The 15,397-nt window shown below is 36.4% G+C and overlaps 1 protein-coding gene across 11 annotated transcripts in view; it reads right to left on the minus strand.

Moving 5' to 3' along the window:
• CABCOCO1 (ciliary associated calcium binding coiled-coil 1) overlaps positions 1-15,397 on the minus strand; it is a 196,206-nt gene that overhangs the window by 76,477 nt on the left and 104,332 nt on the right. Inside the window, exon 6 of one of the 11 annotated variants that reach the window (XM_082407507.1) lies at positions 3,127-12,914. The exons of the other annotated variants lie outside the window; for them this stretch is intronic. Coding sequence (XP_082263633.1) covers positions 12,807-12,914 — 108 coding nt within the window. The 3' untranslated portion in view covers positions 3,127-12,806. Of the gene's footprint in view, positions 1-3,126; positions 12,915-15,397 lie in introns of those variants that run through there. 11 annotated transcript variants of the gene reach the window in all.

Below are 15,397 nucleotides of genomic sequence, written 5' to 3' on the forward strand. Positions count from 1 at the left end.
AGACTTTAATATAGGGTGAAAATAGAAATTTGAGGGGAGTGGTGGTGAGTTAGACATTGAAAAAAGAAGAGAGAAGGAATTGAATGGAGTTTATTGAATTTACTGCAGGCATTGAGAAAGTAAGCATGAGTGAATCTGCAAGATAAAAGTGTTTTCTTTTAATGAAGGAGAATTTTATCTTGTTTCTTTTGCCGTATTTGTCTTACCGCTATGGTTTCCCATACACAGGCTAAGACTTTCTGCTAATTTTCTTTCTCCTTGGTGGAAGTCATCAATAGATCACCTCTCCATCCTGGTAGCAGAGAATTCTACCATCTGCCCACCTGTGCCCTTTCTTCCAACAAATTGTACACTTAAATACTTAAAGACAAGCAGATATTTGTGCTCAAGTATCTCATTTTATCCCTCACACCCGCTGTGGTCTGGATTTCTTTATAAGGCTCATCTGAACTACTTGCCAACTACCCTGTTTTCCTAGTCTTTGGCACTGGTGTGTGTGTGTGTGTGTGTGTGTGTGTATATGTGTGTGTGTATGTGTGTGTGTGTGTGTGTGTGTATGTGTGTGTGTATGTGTGTGTATGTGTGTGTGTGTGTATGTGTGTGTGTGTATGTGTGTGTGTGTATGTGTGTGTGTGTGTATGTGTGTGTGTGTGTGTGTGTGTATGTGTGTACTCCTCAGCTCCACATCATCATTTCTTTGGTGGAGTGAAGCTCCTATTTATCCCAAGAACCTGAAGCTCTGACTGAGAGTTGGGCTTTTCTTTTCCTTGATTCTTACGAGTGTAGCTCATACAGCTATTCATTTGATTTAATTCATGCACAAAAACTGGCAGTGAGAATTTCTTTACTTCAGGGTGTTTTGCATACTATCAATGAACAAAACCACAGCTACATTTTTCTCTTTCACAAAGAGTTACATTTGGCTACGTTAGTAAGACACCGTAAGGGAAAGGAATGTCCCAATTTCAGATAAGGGTAAATATAAAGTCATTTCATTAGTAGTAAGAAGGTACACTGTCAAATACATAGTTTGAAATAAACATAGTGCCCAGAAGCATCATAGTGATTTTTTCCCCCATTAAGTAGTCTTTTTAAAAAACAACTTGAAGGAAAATTAGAATCAATAATTGTGGTGAGAGCACAGAGCCAGCAAATATATTTAAACGAAACCGTCTGATGCAATACTTTCTTTAAAAAATACAATTAGGCCTTTGTATTTTTTTTTTTTAACAAAACCTCATGTTTTACAACATCACTGGTTCTGTAATAAAATCTATTTAAAACAGAAAGACATGGTCAGCTTTATTAAGTTAGATTTTCTGAAAGAACGTTATAATTTCCTCAAGTCTATGAATAGTTGAAGCAAATTAAATAAAGCTAGTTTTATAACTATTTTATACATTCCTGTAGAACTGTAATTGTCTCATATTTTTTCCTCAAAAGTATAATATGTTACCTCTTAAATCTTTAAAATAAAAACAGAAAAAGGATCAAGTATGTTTATTAAAAAAACACTCCTATTTGGGACTCTGATTTAGCAACCCCCTCTTTTAGTCTATAAGAGAATAGCACCCATAATCTTCAGATCAGAAAACAAAGAGAAAGACTTTAAGTGACTTGCCTGAGGCCTAATGCTGAGATTAAAAATCAGGAGTTTCTGATTATACACGTACATCATTTGGCCAAATGATTGGTTTTGCTTGACTTTCAAATACCTCCTAAATATTACTTTGAATGTAAAGCAATAAATGTGTTTCTCTTGCCATTTTTGAGTGCTTGCACACAAATGGATATAATAAAAACAATCATGTTGTTCCATGTGAATGCCATTTATATTTTTTCTGATAATGAGCAGACCATTTGAACTAAGGTGAGTACATTAAAAGCTCTAATAAAGAAGAGAATAGATTTCTAAACAGAATAATGAACTGTTAAGTGAACGTACAATAAATAACATCTATAGATGTGGTCGCTAGAAATTAGTTTTGCATAACTTACCAATATACATTTCCCCCAGATGTTATCTGTTACATGAAAATTAAGTTAGTTATAGTGTTCATTAAGTGCACATTGCATTAGTGTTATTTAAGATGGTTTATAATCTGAGTTTAGTTGCATTGTGCCGTGGTATTTAAAGAATATCAAGTAAATGGCTTTTTGGCATAATTTAATACTCATAAGTACAAAATTTCATCACCAAACATTATGTAGCTTTAAAAACATCCAAGATCTTTACTTACAAGCCAAATGAAATCACTAGAGCTCTTTTAAGAATTTACATATTCAGTATGAAATGGACGTTTACCATGGGAATAAATGATAGGAATTTTGAACCTCCTGGAACTAAGGACAGGGTCAGTTTAGGTCTGAAAAATACTTGTAAGAATTAGAATCTGCTTCTTGATCTTACTGTGCCTGAGAAGAAGTATAAAGATTTTATCTGAAAATTGTGTTACTGCATGTTTTCTTTTTCTACTTTATGTGTTAACATTGGTAGCATTAACTGTAGTTTATTATTTTTGTTTGTTGTTTTCTTATTTTTTTGCTTTTTGTTTATTGTTATTATTGTTTTTCTTTGAAAAAAGTGTAGGTGATTTGTGGGTACTGTTTGTATCACTGAAACCTATGATTAAGATGGCAATTATTAACTTACTAAATTTAGTTATTAGGTTATTCAAAATATTAAAAATGCAATTGAGATGACAACTTTCTACTGTTTTGAATGGCAAAAAACAAGATAAATCTGTTAAACTCTTTTTGAGCTATAGACACATAAAAAACTGGTATGCTTCAAAAAGACACTTATTTGGAATTGTCAGATGATGACTTCATATGTAAATCAAAACTTACTACAAACTGTCAAAGTTTCAGGAAGAAAACTTTATGGCAAACTTCTCCCAATACTAACTAAGGGAAAAAAAGCACAAAACTTCCTGTGATGTTTTAACTATTTTCTCTCCCTGAAAAAAAAGGCACTACTCATTTCCAAGTCTAATTAAGAAGTACTGTGTCATTTTGGAAAATTTTAACACAAATTGTAACCCATTGCCCACAATATACTACACATAAAGTAACAACACATGAATGCCACCTGCAAAATGCAATCAACTATGGTAATGTCATACTGAAACCATAAATTTAAAATCAAAAGAGGAAATTCAAAAGCTGAGATTATCAGAGAAACTAAAATTAATCCATTTCTCAAGTGTTTTTCTTTTGTGTTCAGGCCATTACAAACTTCTTAACATACCCTATAAATGTAGAAGATCAATTCTGCTACAAGAGTCCTCCTCCCCCTTTGCATTTTTGACTTGGAAATAAATTCGCAAATGCAGCACATTAATTTTCTTTCCTATGCTTAATATGCAGTATTTACGTTTTGAAAAGGTTCAAAATGTTGCCAGGCTTCTGCAGGGTATGAATAGACATCTAATAGCAACTTCTATTTTTATTCACAGCATACTGGTAGTTTGAACATTTATAACTTAATAGAGCTCTGAGACCCTCAGATTCACAAGCTAATCACCTAGACAGTGAACGGTAACACAGTACAACAAGTGAGGACAGGAAATAAAGACTACCCCGTCCAGCTGAAGCTGCAAAGAGGAATTTAAGTTGGCGGGCCCCAGTAAACCAATTTGCAATCTGGCTAGGGCACTCCAGTTAACACCTTGTGCCCATTTTATTTATATCTCTTGATTTGATCTTGTTTAACATGGGCTTGAAAGTCTTTCTAAAAAAGTTAGATAGTTAAAGAAACTGATTCCAGAGTATTTAAGACATCTTTGGTATTTCTAAGTGTACTTCTGCATAAGAAAACACTATAATTTGAAAAGAAACACTATAATTTGAAAAGAAATCGAGCACTCCTATCTTAATGACCTCAGGCAACAAAATCCTCTCTAATGAATTTGAAAAAGGGTACCTTCTTGTAATGTAAATGCAATTTAACAGGAAAAGATGTTTTGATCTGGCTCTGGTGCAAACACTTGTGAGGGCTAGAACAGTACTTCAGATACCCAGAGTTTCTAAAGACTGCAATAATGTGGAAGATAGACCACTGAATGATAGGCTTTAGACTTGGCTCTATTCCTAATTGTGTGATGCTAAGAAATCCCTAGGCCTCAGTTTATTTATCTGTAAAAGGAAGGTAATGATAATCGCTACCTGGCTACTTCATCGAATTGTTTCAGGGTACAAATTAGATATTGTGGGTAAAAATGTTGGGAGTTCTTCAAAGGGAAAGTATTATTAAACCCAAAGGTGTATTATTATTATCATTTATAATTACTGTTATTATTGAAAGGATCATCTTTCTAATGCCAGAACTGGAAGACAGATTAGAGTAGCCATGTTGGGGATACTGGTTCATGCTCTTCCTATATTTAATTGTTAACATTGCCCAAGCAATCCAATTAACTCAGAAGAATTTGTCAATGAGGACATGTCATCACCCTGTTTCCATATAGTCTCAATTTTTAAACTCTCAAACATACATCCAATGCCCTTTGATTTGCCAAATTCCCTGGATCCAAACAACTTCTCTTTTGGGACCTAGCATGACATAATTAGGTAGTTAGGCGGCCTGGTCAGGACTCCTGCAAACCACCTCATTTAGAAAAGGAGAGTGTTTACGCCCAACTTCCGAAATTAGAAAACCTGCTTCTCCCCTCCCCCACAATTTATCACTCTTTTTATCTTTTGTTTTTCAGCATCCAGTGTGGCCTGTGGTTTCCCAGATGGAGTTCAATTCAAAAAAGATTTCCTTTAACAAATTTCGTCAAAAGCAAAGTTAGGGCAAACTTTCAACATGTCTTTCTTGTGAAAATTGAAATACCAGAGCTCTTACAACTACTAAGTTCAACATTGTACTTAGTTTCGATTCTTGGATTGACCTTATCTTGCAACTTCCTCAGGGTGAGAGACTGAAAATATGGTTGGTTCCATTAAAAACAGTTAGAAAATAACGAATTCTTTTCAAAAATATCTTCTAGAAGCCAGTCGGTATATTTGTTTACTAAGCTTACTAAGTTATACTCTAAAAGGCATATCCTTGAACTCAGAATAAAGTATTTCAAACAGGTCTGATAATGGGTGAATTTTTGTTTGGTTTCATCTAGGGTGTTCTATTTAAATTTGAGGTTTTTAGTATTTAAAATTGAGGAAATACTCTAAATTATCTCTTGTTTTAAGAATTGGGAAATTAGGTATCAGTTAGAATAATGAGTTATGCAATTATCTTTGTGGAGAGCCTATTTTGAATTACGAAATATAAATTTAAAATTTTGATTTTATAAATGTGGCATTTTAATTACATCTTATGGTAGCTTATATGAAGATTAAGCTATTTCATGGCTTTTATACTTGGTAATACTCTTTTTGAACAAGTACCTGTAATTTGCAGAAATTATAAGAGACTATAAATCATAATGGTTAGAAGAGAAACTACAGTGGAAGAACCCTAAGTCCTTGGTTCTTGTCTTTCTCTTTTCATGGACTTCCTGTTATTTTCCCAATTTAAGTTATCTGAGTAAAAGGAGGTTGAAACTATTTGGATAAAGCTATACATGTAATTTACTTAACTTCAAAGTATATGGATTGAACTGCACTTCAGCCCTGAAGACATCAGTTGAAAGAAAAAGAAATCTTAAAACTATATTGAAACTTATTTCATTTAGAAATATAAAGTTTTGGCCTAAACTAGAATGTTTGTAAGTGCTATGAAATATTTAGAGAAGTCAACATAATATTATTATTCCTGACCTCTTAGACCCAAGATGTCTATTTTAAGTAATCTGACATTAAAAATGTGCTGACAAATATAGATTAAAAAACAACACAGGAAGTTGTAAATCAGTTGGTAAGCCTTAGCATCAAGGAAATAGGAGACCACGAAAATATACTCATTTACTTTAGTCAACCTCAACCTTGATTTTTAACTAAAGAAAATTTGCAGAAGGCATAATGTTTATATTTTGGATATTTTATTCATAGTTTGTATGTTTCCTTTTTCTCCAGTGGGCTCATAAATTATTACAAGGAAACATGTTGTCACAGTTATAAATATTTCCCTCTCTGCTTAGCTCCCGCCACCTCCCTCCCCCCTCCTTTTTAAAATCTACACTAACTGATTCTGTAACTGTATTAGGCACTCTTTGGTCAGCAGGGCAGGATTTTCTTGCTTCAGAGGAAACTGCTGTTGATTACACTTACGTGCCCGGCATTCTACAAACAGGGCTCTCTTCAGGAAGCACCCAAGCCCTTCCTTCCATGCAGGGCAGCCCTTGTTATGTACACAGGGGTGTCATTGTTTCAGTGACCTAAGAAGAGGCATGTCTTCCCCTGCAAGGAACAGCTCTAGGTACCCTAAAGTTCTGAGGCTTTTCATGGAATCTGAATTCTTGGAAATTAACTACGAAACTGACTTTGTGGACAATGGCATATATGGCAATAGAATTTTATCAAAAAAGATCTTTCACCTATAAGCTGTAAATCATGCTAGTTTAGTTAAAAACAAACAAACTGAAATAACAGCAACTCTGAAAAATTTAGGTGGTATCTGTATTCCAGATTTGAATGTTTTAGAAATCTGGATTTTTTTTTTTCCCCTTAAATGTGTAGTCAGAGTCCTAGATTGGCTCTGCCACTCAGCAGAGAGTATGTCTGAGATGTGGTTTCTTTATTTGTAAAATTAGGGGGTTGGACTAGGTCATCTCTAGTCTAGTTACAGATGTTCTATCCTATGTTACTACATTTCAAGTGGTTTTTTCTCTATTTATACAAGACTCACAGTCGCCAGCCTATACAGAACCTCAGATTCAGTATTTTTATGTCATGATGTAGAAGAATATTTGGATTACACACTCAGTACTTACTGGAATCTTGGAAAGGCTGCAGCTTGTCCATTTATTTCTACTTAATTATCTTCTCCAGACCCGCTGTTCCTCCATTTGCTTTCTCTCTCAATGGCGTCACCAGCTTCTTGGTTACCAGACTCAAAATCTCGAGGTTGTCTTCAGTTGTTAAGTCTCCCTTGTCCCTAACATTAAATCTGTCACAAAACGTGTTGGGGGCACCTCCGTGATGTCTGCCAGACCTGCTCCCTTCTTTTTCATGACAGTGCCCATTGGGTAGGCTTTGGGTCCAAGTTCTTGCCTTAGAGATCTTGAGCTCCAGCCATACTGGACTACTTGGCTTGTGCCCAATATGCACAGTGCCTGGCATACAGTGGGTGCTCAATAAATATTTATTATAAGAAAAAAAAAAAAGCATAGATGGAGGTGCTTTCCCAGCCAGGGTCTCACCTGTGTTACCGCCTCTGTTGGGAGGGCATTTCCCCCTCACCCCCGTCAGCTGATATTCCATCTGGGCTCCCAGTACAGCTCATTCACCACAGTGACCTTTTCCTTGTGCTTCAGAGTATTTGCTTGTTCTTCTTATGGTACTTGTTACATTGTGCCCTGAATTACAGCCAGGGATGAGTGATCTCCCACCACTTCGTGGAAACTTCCTGAGGGCAGGGACCATGTCTTACTGATCATGACACCCCAGATCAGGTCTCTGTAGGCAGGAGGCATTCATTAGGTGTTGAGTCTTCCGTTAGGGTAACCATTCATTTAAAAATGTTCAGGGCTGCCAGTCTGATCAGCTCTGATTCAGTTTAAAAAGTTTGTCCTGAACAATGACACCACTTGGAGAAGCAAACCTAATGGTTTACTGTTGCATCAGGGCAATGCTTGTATTTCTCAGTTGATGAATGGAGCCCTAGAGTATTTGTTTGATTAGCACAATGCCAAACAACTAAACGACTTTTCACAGACTTGACTGTATTGCTTAAACTGACTAATAGTTGCCTTATAGACACAGAGCAGTTTAACATTCTAAAGAATTCCTCAGAGATACCGCTCCCCCCATGTAGTTCCTGATGGGGGTAACATCAGACAATTGTTAGACTTTCTGAGTTGCCTGACTCTAGGGGCCATGATTCACATTGCTCTCCATGGGTTGTCTGCCGGCACCCTCGACCCCCAAAACAATGTGAATGGTACCCATTGGACTTGTGGCAGTGCTGGCCACCACCAGGAAGATGCACATTGATGAGGAAAAAAAGCAGCTCTCATTCATAGGGAACTTGCTCTGAGCTTGGCATTGGGCTAATTAGAAAGCACATTACAAATATTAGGTCCTTCAATTCATACTACGTTGTGAGGAGAGGTTTTATTGATCTCATTTTTTGGTGAAGAACCTTAAGTTCAAAGAGGTTAAGTAACTTGGTCAAGGTCACACAGTTAGAGAATGTGGAATTCCCTCAGAACTTGAACCCAGATCTATTTGACTCCAAAGTCCATGTACCCAATCCTTAGGGGCAAGTGAAACCCCACTGGTTCTTTATGGATTCCCCCAAAATGTTTCTCTACAGTTTATAGGTGAGGAAATAGAAGTTCAGAAAAGTAAAGTGATATATGCATACTAGATATCTGAAAGCACAAGTTCTCAGGGAATTTCAGAACGAGAATTTGTTCACTGGTTCCTCACAGCACCACAGTGCATTGTTCCAAAATAAGTTAACAAAAGTAAGGCATGGAGGATTGAACTTTTTTTTTAAAGATGGCAAGATATAAAAAGCATTTGGTTTATAAACAAATCTGAGAACATGCTTAATTCATCTGTGTAAATAGGAAAGTCTAGGAGCATCAGTTTGCTTTTGGTGACTAAAACTGTATGTTCCTGATCAAATAGCAATTTGTCCTATTTGTTGTAATTGTAATTACTGTTTTCATTGGAATCACAGTTGTTGTTTTTTTTCTTCTAGGAACAGCCACGCAGAAAAACAACCAATAACCTAGATAGTTAAAAAACACATTGAGAAATGGGTATGACTGTGTGAACAAATCTCTTGTGATTATTCTTCCACTGTGTGCTGTAATGTACTTTAAATCCATTTCCATATTTCTAATTAACACTTAGCTCTGAAAAACTTTCTGGAGGCCATTTACATCACAAATGGGGGAAAAAACAAATTTGCTTTATCAGAAAATTGACTACAGACTATTTTGGTGGCTTTTATTATTTTTACATTTTAATGATTAAAATTAAATATAGCCCAGTGACTCACGACAGAAGACAGTGAAATAATTTTCATGACTGATATAATTTTAAAGTCAACCTGGGTGAATAAGATATTAGGTCTGCTGTGGACGACTTTCATTGTCCGTCCTGCGGCTCTAGTTTCTGATCAGTTCCAACCATTTCATAAAAAGAATTAGACAGCTGTGCCGAGTTACTTTTCTAGCACAAACCCATGGTGCTTTGGCTTTATCTCAACAGCTGTCCTATAGGGACTATATAGTGCTGCTTCTGTCTTGCGGATTTTAAGCCCCTATTTTCATAGTTTGAATCTTTCATTGCTTTGAGTGAGAAACAGAGAATGCACAAATATTATTTTAAAATTCTTTGCACCAAAAAAACCTATGTCATCTGCTACATTGAAACACTGTCATTGTCACAAGCAAAAGGCATAACTGCAGCTCTCTGAGGATGCTTATTCATCCATGGTCCCCCAGCAAGGGCCGCTGTCCTCATCTAGAACATGGGGATAACAATAGTTACCCACTGCATGGGTTTTTGTGAGGATTAAATCAATGTGTGTGAAGCACTTACACAGTGCCTGGCATGTCGGAAGAGCTTAAAAGTGTGAAGGTTGTTTTTAGTTTTAGATTTTCATGTCACGTATTTAAGTCTACAATAAACAAAGCCTAAACAAAACTCTTTGAGGGTAGGGACTTGGTCTGTTTTGTTGTTTTTGTTCCCTACTTGACTGCCTGGCAGGTGACTGATAAACAGTGGGAAAGTAATAAATATTTATTGCATAATTGAATGTAGGAAATCACTGTGGTCTCATATGGTCAGTAAATCATTCTATTACTATTTCCCCCTGTTATATAGTCTATTGACATAGAGGGTGCCAAATTTTATGAAATTTTTTTTCTGTATCTCTCCCCCGCCCTCCCACTATGACCTATAACTCAGGCTGCTCCTCATCTGGGTGTCCAGCCTGCCTCCTTGACTTTACATTTTCCTGCAATGCTAATGGTTAGATTCTTCCAGGGGGTGTCCATGGAATTATGCAAAATGAATAGATTGCGGCGGTAAGACCAGAATACTAGGATGAGTGTAGCCTGTTCCCTGATGAGGAAATTATTCAGGCCAGGAAAACCCTTGAAGGATCGTTCTGGTTTTCACACTTGTATGAACACAGCCTTGGTATGAGGGGTTACTAATGAAGCCGGAGAATCTGGCCCAGCATGTTAATTTACTCGATCCAGGGAACTTCCTGGTATTTATAAATGAACTCTCTACATTAGGCAACTGATATTTAGATGAGAAAATCAGAAACAGCACGTGCTGTAATATAGTGCTTCAATAGGTTGTAATATAAATCGATTTTAACAAAGCTAACATCATTTAAGTAATCAAAAACTAGCAAGGACAGTGAGCTACTGTTTCAAAATTCTGCTAGATATAAGAAACCAGAACTAAACCCTTTCACATAATAAAGGTGCATTGCAAAACTAAGTCATAGTATTAATTAGGTTAGTCTAATTATTCAATCTACAACTAGGCCTTAACAGATTCACGACTGGAGTGTCATTGGAAACATCAGCCCATTGATTATCATCATTGCCCTAGGAGAAGATGAAGGTTTTACCTCTGAAGGATTTGGAGTTCAAGGCATGTTCTGAAGAACACACAGAGTATCAAAATGTTATGCAAAGACATATTCTATTTCTGTAGCTTCTGTTTTGTTTTTTCTTTTAAATTTTATTTATTTATTTTTTGGCTGCGTTGGGTCTTTGTTGCTGCGCGCGGGCTTTCTCTAGTTGCGGTGAGTGGGCTTCTCATCGAGGTGGCTTCTCTTGTTGCGGAGCACGGGCTCTAGGCGCACGGGCTTCAGTAGTTGTGGCACGCGAGCTCAGTAGTTGTGGCACATGGGCTCAGTAGTTGTGGCTCGCAGGCTCTAGAGCGCAGGCTCAGTAGTTGTGGCACACGGGCCTAGTTGCTCCACGGCATGTGGGATCTTCCCGTACCAGGGCTTGAACCCGTGTTCCATGCACTGGCAGGCAGATTCTTAACCACTGTGCCACCAGAGAAGTCCCTGTAGCTTCTGTTTGTATTTGAAAATTCTCGTTCAGCTCAGCAGTAATGGTAAATACTAAGAAACGGTAAATACTAAGAAGATAATCTTTTACAGTAATTCTTTATTCCAAAAAATACCATTTTCCTTACAGTTTATTGGTTTGTTTACTTGCTTATTGGTAAATAATTGGATACAGAAATATAGCATTGTAACTAACTTATTCCTTTATCAGATCAATTTTTCTATTGGTATGTCATAAGACATTTTATTATTTTAACGAGAATTTTTAAAAAGTGTTTGCTGTTATATCTCTGAACTTCACCATCTCACTAGCATCTGTCAGATTTAATCAACTACAGGACTACCTTATAAAGATTACCTTATCAGAAAAAGTGTCATCTTGTGAGCTTAGGTGTGAGAATTGCAAAATAAAGCTGAGCTACACTAACAACTGCTGTGCTAATTTATTGTAAATTATGTTTTTTTGTTTGCAGAGATAAGACAGGAGAAGTGTTTCTATTTAAATTCATTTCCTATTATTTTAACATAAATACCAAACAGCTCAACAACAAAAAATGTGAGAACATAGAATATTCCTTAAATAGGTTCTGGTGACAGTGAAATTTATTTTCTAAGCTATTGGTACCAGTCATGTCACACTGTTCTAGGTGCAGAATCAGACAGCACAATTAAGACAAAACATGGATGCTTCGAATGCTAAATGGAAACTGCCGATTGTCACGTGAAGAGTGATGATTTATAGGATATGAACTGGAAATAACTGCATAGCAAGCTGGTCTACAACAAAGCTTTAATTCACTGGGCTGACACTGTAAACTCATAATGTGTCGACCTGGCACCAGCCATGATAGATTACGGCTGTTCAGAACACACAAGCATGTCCCTTTCATGAGCATTCTGGGAACCGTAGTTCAGATGACCCCAGTAAAAACAACTATAATGGTTTTAACCAAGCTGGTTCTCTAGGAAATGAAAAAATCATGATGAGTCATTATATTATTAAAATTCAGAACTAGTTGGCAATGAATCACATGAAGTTATCACCTTTAAATCATCAGAGTATAAATTGGGTCCTATAAAGTACCATGAGTCTCAATGTATTTTTAACAAGATGAACCTCTTATATAAGCAAGATTTTATTATTATATTTATTATTATTATTATTAAAACTAGAGTGGAATTTAGTGCTCATAAAAGTGAAGGGCTAATGTTGCTAGCTTGAGCCAGAAAGAGCATAGGCCTGTATTTGTAGACTGCTTTATGTAGCCCTGCCAGTAAATTTCGACCATTCTTGTTCTTATGAGTCAATGCCGAACATGGGAATTTGTATGATTCTTAAAAAAATGTATTAGTGGATAGGCATGTGGTAAGAGGACCCCAAATCTATTTTTTTTAACCTAAACTGGAAGTTGAACTCTAGTCTCGAGAACCAGTTGTAGGTCAACCCAACTATTTCATACTCCCAACCCCTTTAAAAAAAAATACATTGGATTTTTCAAAGAAATAGAGTGGAAATACCGTTTAAGAGAAAAGTAAAAAGCCATTTTGCTGGCTTTGCTCTGATTTTCCGCTAGTAAGCTTCATGCTGTACCAGATCACATTTAAAAGGCGTTTTGCTCCTTGTGTAAGATTTAGATTTCAGTTCAATTCAATTGATCTGGGCACATTCCATCCAGGCAGCCCCATCACAGGCAGGATTTCTGCTCTCACAGGAGTCAGTCTGAAGGTGGAGTTGGAAGGCAGGGGATACAAACACCTGTACAATCAATTATAATGATATGTGAAAATGACTACAATTAAGTTAGACGAGAAGACTATTGGGTTAGTCACACTTTATTTAGCTGAGGACAGAATGACTGAATGATGTGCCGGTTAGGGAATAAGCCAAAGACCAGAGCAGAGGAGGGAAGGGCATGGTGGAGTATGTAGGTGGACACCGTGTCAGCTAGCTACTCTTCATAATAATCACCCAAAGGCAGAGGAGTAAGTGGCATTAAACCACCTGCATATGAAAACATGTTAAAATAAACTTGGCTCTTGAAGAAATTGAGCATAATTGCTAATTACTGATAAAGACTACTTTAATAATATAGAAGAACAGAACAAATACTATTGTTGGTTGATGGTTATTTTTGCTTAAAATGTTTACAGTTGGAGGGACACAAATAGACCTCTGGTCACAGATTATGAAAAACACATTTGATAGCTAAATATAAAAAAATCCAAATATTAATAACTACTGACATTTATGTAGCCCTTTCCTCCCAAAGCCCTGGACAAACATTACTGACTATATATATACACAAGAATAGCACTGAAATACTGCTACTCTTGCAAATGCCTGGATACTAATCCAAGACAAAAGTAGCAAATGGCTGATCTACTTAAATATAGGTCTGCAGAATATAGGTGTGCATTTAGAAATAAAAACTCAGACCACAGCACCTCCCTTCCAAAATGTTTACCATATTTTATTTCAACTTTATTGAATTACTGGGCTTTTCAAGCTCCATTCTCTTAGTAAGACACTTAAGGTTTTGTATTTATTCTTAGATGCTGGTTTATGATTGTTGTATGGCAGTGAATACCAGGGCTAATGGCGCCTCCTTTCTGAGGACATCAGCTCTGACTCTTCAGTGCCTCCTACCGTGAGGAGGGCTGATAGGCCAGTGCAACACAGGAGTGCCTCCTACGGAAGGGCTAGTTTTGTTTCACCACGAACCAAGATTGTTATTAGTTATCTGAGAAGAACTATCTGGCTCAAACAAGTTTCATTTATGAAATATTAGATTAAATGAACTGGTGCTGGGCTGCTTGGTGACACTGATTGAAAAGATGCCATGTTTGTTGTTACTTACTTGAACAAAATGTAAATTACACAGCAATAATCATTTTTAAAGACCAGAAAAGAAAACATTTAATGTATACTCTTAGGGCTCTTACTGTAAAATATTATTTTATTACATTCTCAATTTCATCGCATTCTGGCAATGACAGAAATATAATTTAAATTTCTTGACGTTTCCTTTAACGATGTTATATTTTGGAAATTTTCGATTCAGGGATTATTACAAATCACTTGCTTTAAATTTTAACATTCCTTTCTCCTCTATAAATCCTATATATCTTCAAAAGTTCAGCTAAACTCCCAGGTCCTCCTTAAAACTTTCATAATTTTTTCAGCAAGTAAGGCACTCTATGTTTTTAAAGTTCTCAATTATACAATCATTTTCAGTGTGCCTTTACTGAGTATGCACTATAAACCAGCACTGTCTTAGCCCTGGGTATTCAGGGATGATCATCAAATATTCCTCTACTTTCAAGGAGGTCACAATCTAGAGTGTGCATGGGGTTCTTGGTAGGGATGACATACAAGATAATTTGCAGAGTGAAATAACTGCTAGAAGTATATGTAGGGTGTTCTAGAAGTAGAGAGGAAAGACAGCTACTTCATTCTGGTGGGAGGCAAGAGAGGAAGAGATTCAGGGAAACTGTAAAGGGGAGATGGTACCTGTATTAAGTTTTGAAGGATAAATAGGAGTCAGCATGCAGATGCGGTTGACAGAGAGAGAGAATCCCATACAGAAAGACAGACAGATGTACAGACTGGGAAAGTGCACGTCCAAAAGCATAGAGAGTAGGAGAGCATTACAGGACAGGAGATGCACGTGGTGTTGGCGAAAGTTAGGGTCAAGTAGGCCTAGGTTTAGTTCCAGCTTGCACAGTTAAGTCATTTAATTTCCTGTAAGCCTCAGGTTTTCCATCTGTCACATGGGGCAAGTAACCTTCTGACTGACAATCATCCAATTGGTAGAGCCCATTTTCTTGGGGATTTTGTGGGAACATATATCAAAGAGTCAAAAATGAGAACAATGGAAATAAGAGTTATCATGTTAAAGTCTAACAATGACAAAATGAAATTTTGTTTGAGGGGTGCTAATGTTTTAAATATTTAAATGTTGTAAAGGTTTTAAATTTAAAATGTGATTTATAGTCTTTTAGAGTAAATCATGTCTAGAAGCAAGTGTATATTTGTCTTTTGCTATAGCTACACTGAAATGATGCAGAAAAAAATAAAAAAGAAATCAAGGGATTTATTTTCCATATGTCCAAATAATACCCAGCAATTTTTAAAACAAGTTTAGCAAAAGTTAGAACAATGTATTTCCCTCATCATTTGCTGAGAGGAAGGCTGCTTGATTAATGTAATTAAAGGGTTGCTTGTAACTCAAGACTCAA

The sequence above is a fragment of the Balaenoptera borealis genome (assembly GCF_965194805.1).
Source record: "Balaenoptera borealis genome assembly, chromosome: 10".
Classification (NCBI taxonomy): Eukaryota; Metazoa; Chordata; class Mammalia; order Artiodactyla; family Balaenopteridae; genus Balaenoptera; species Balaenoptera borealis.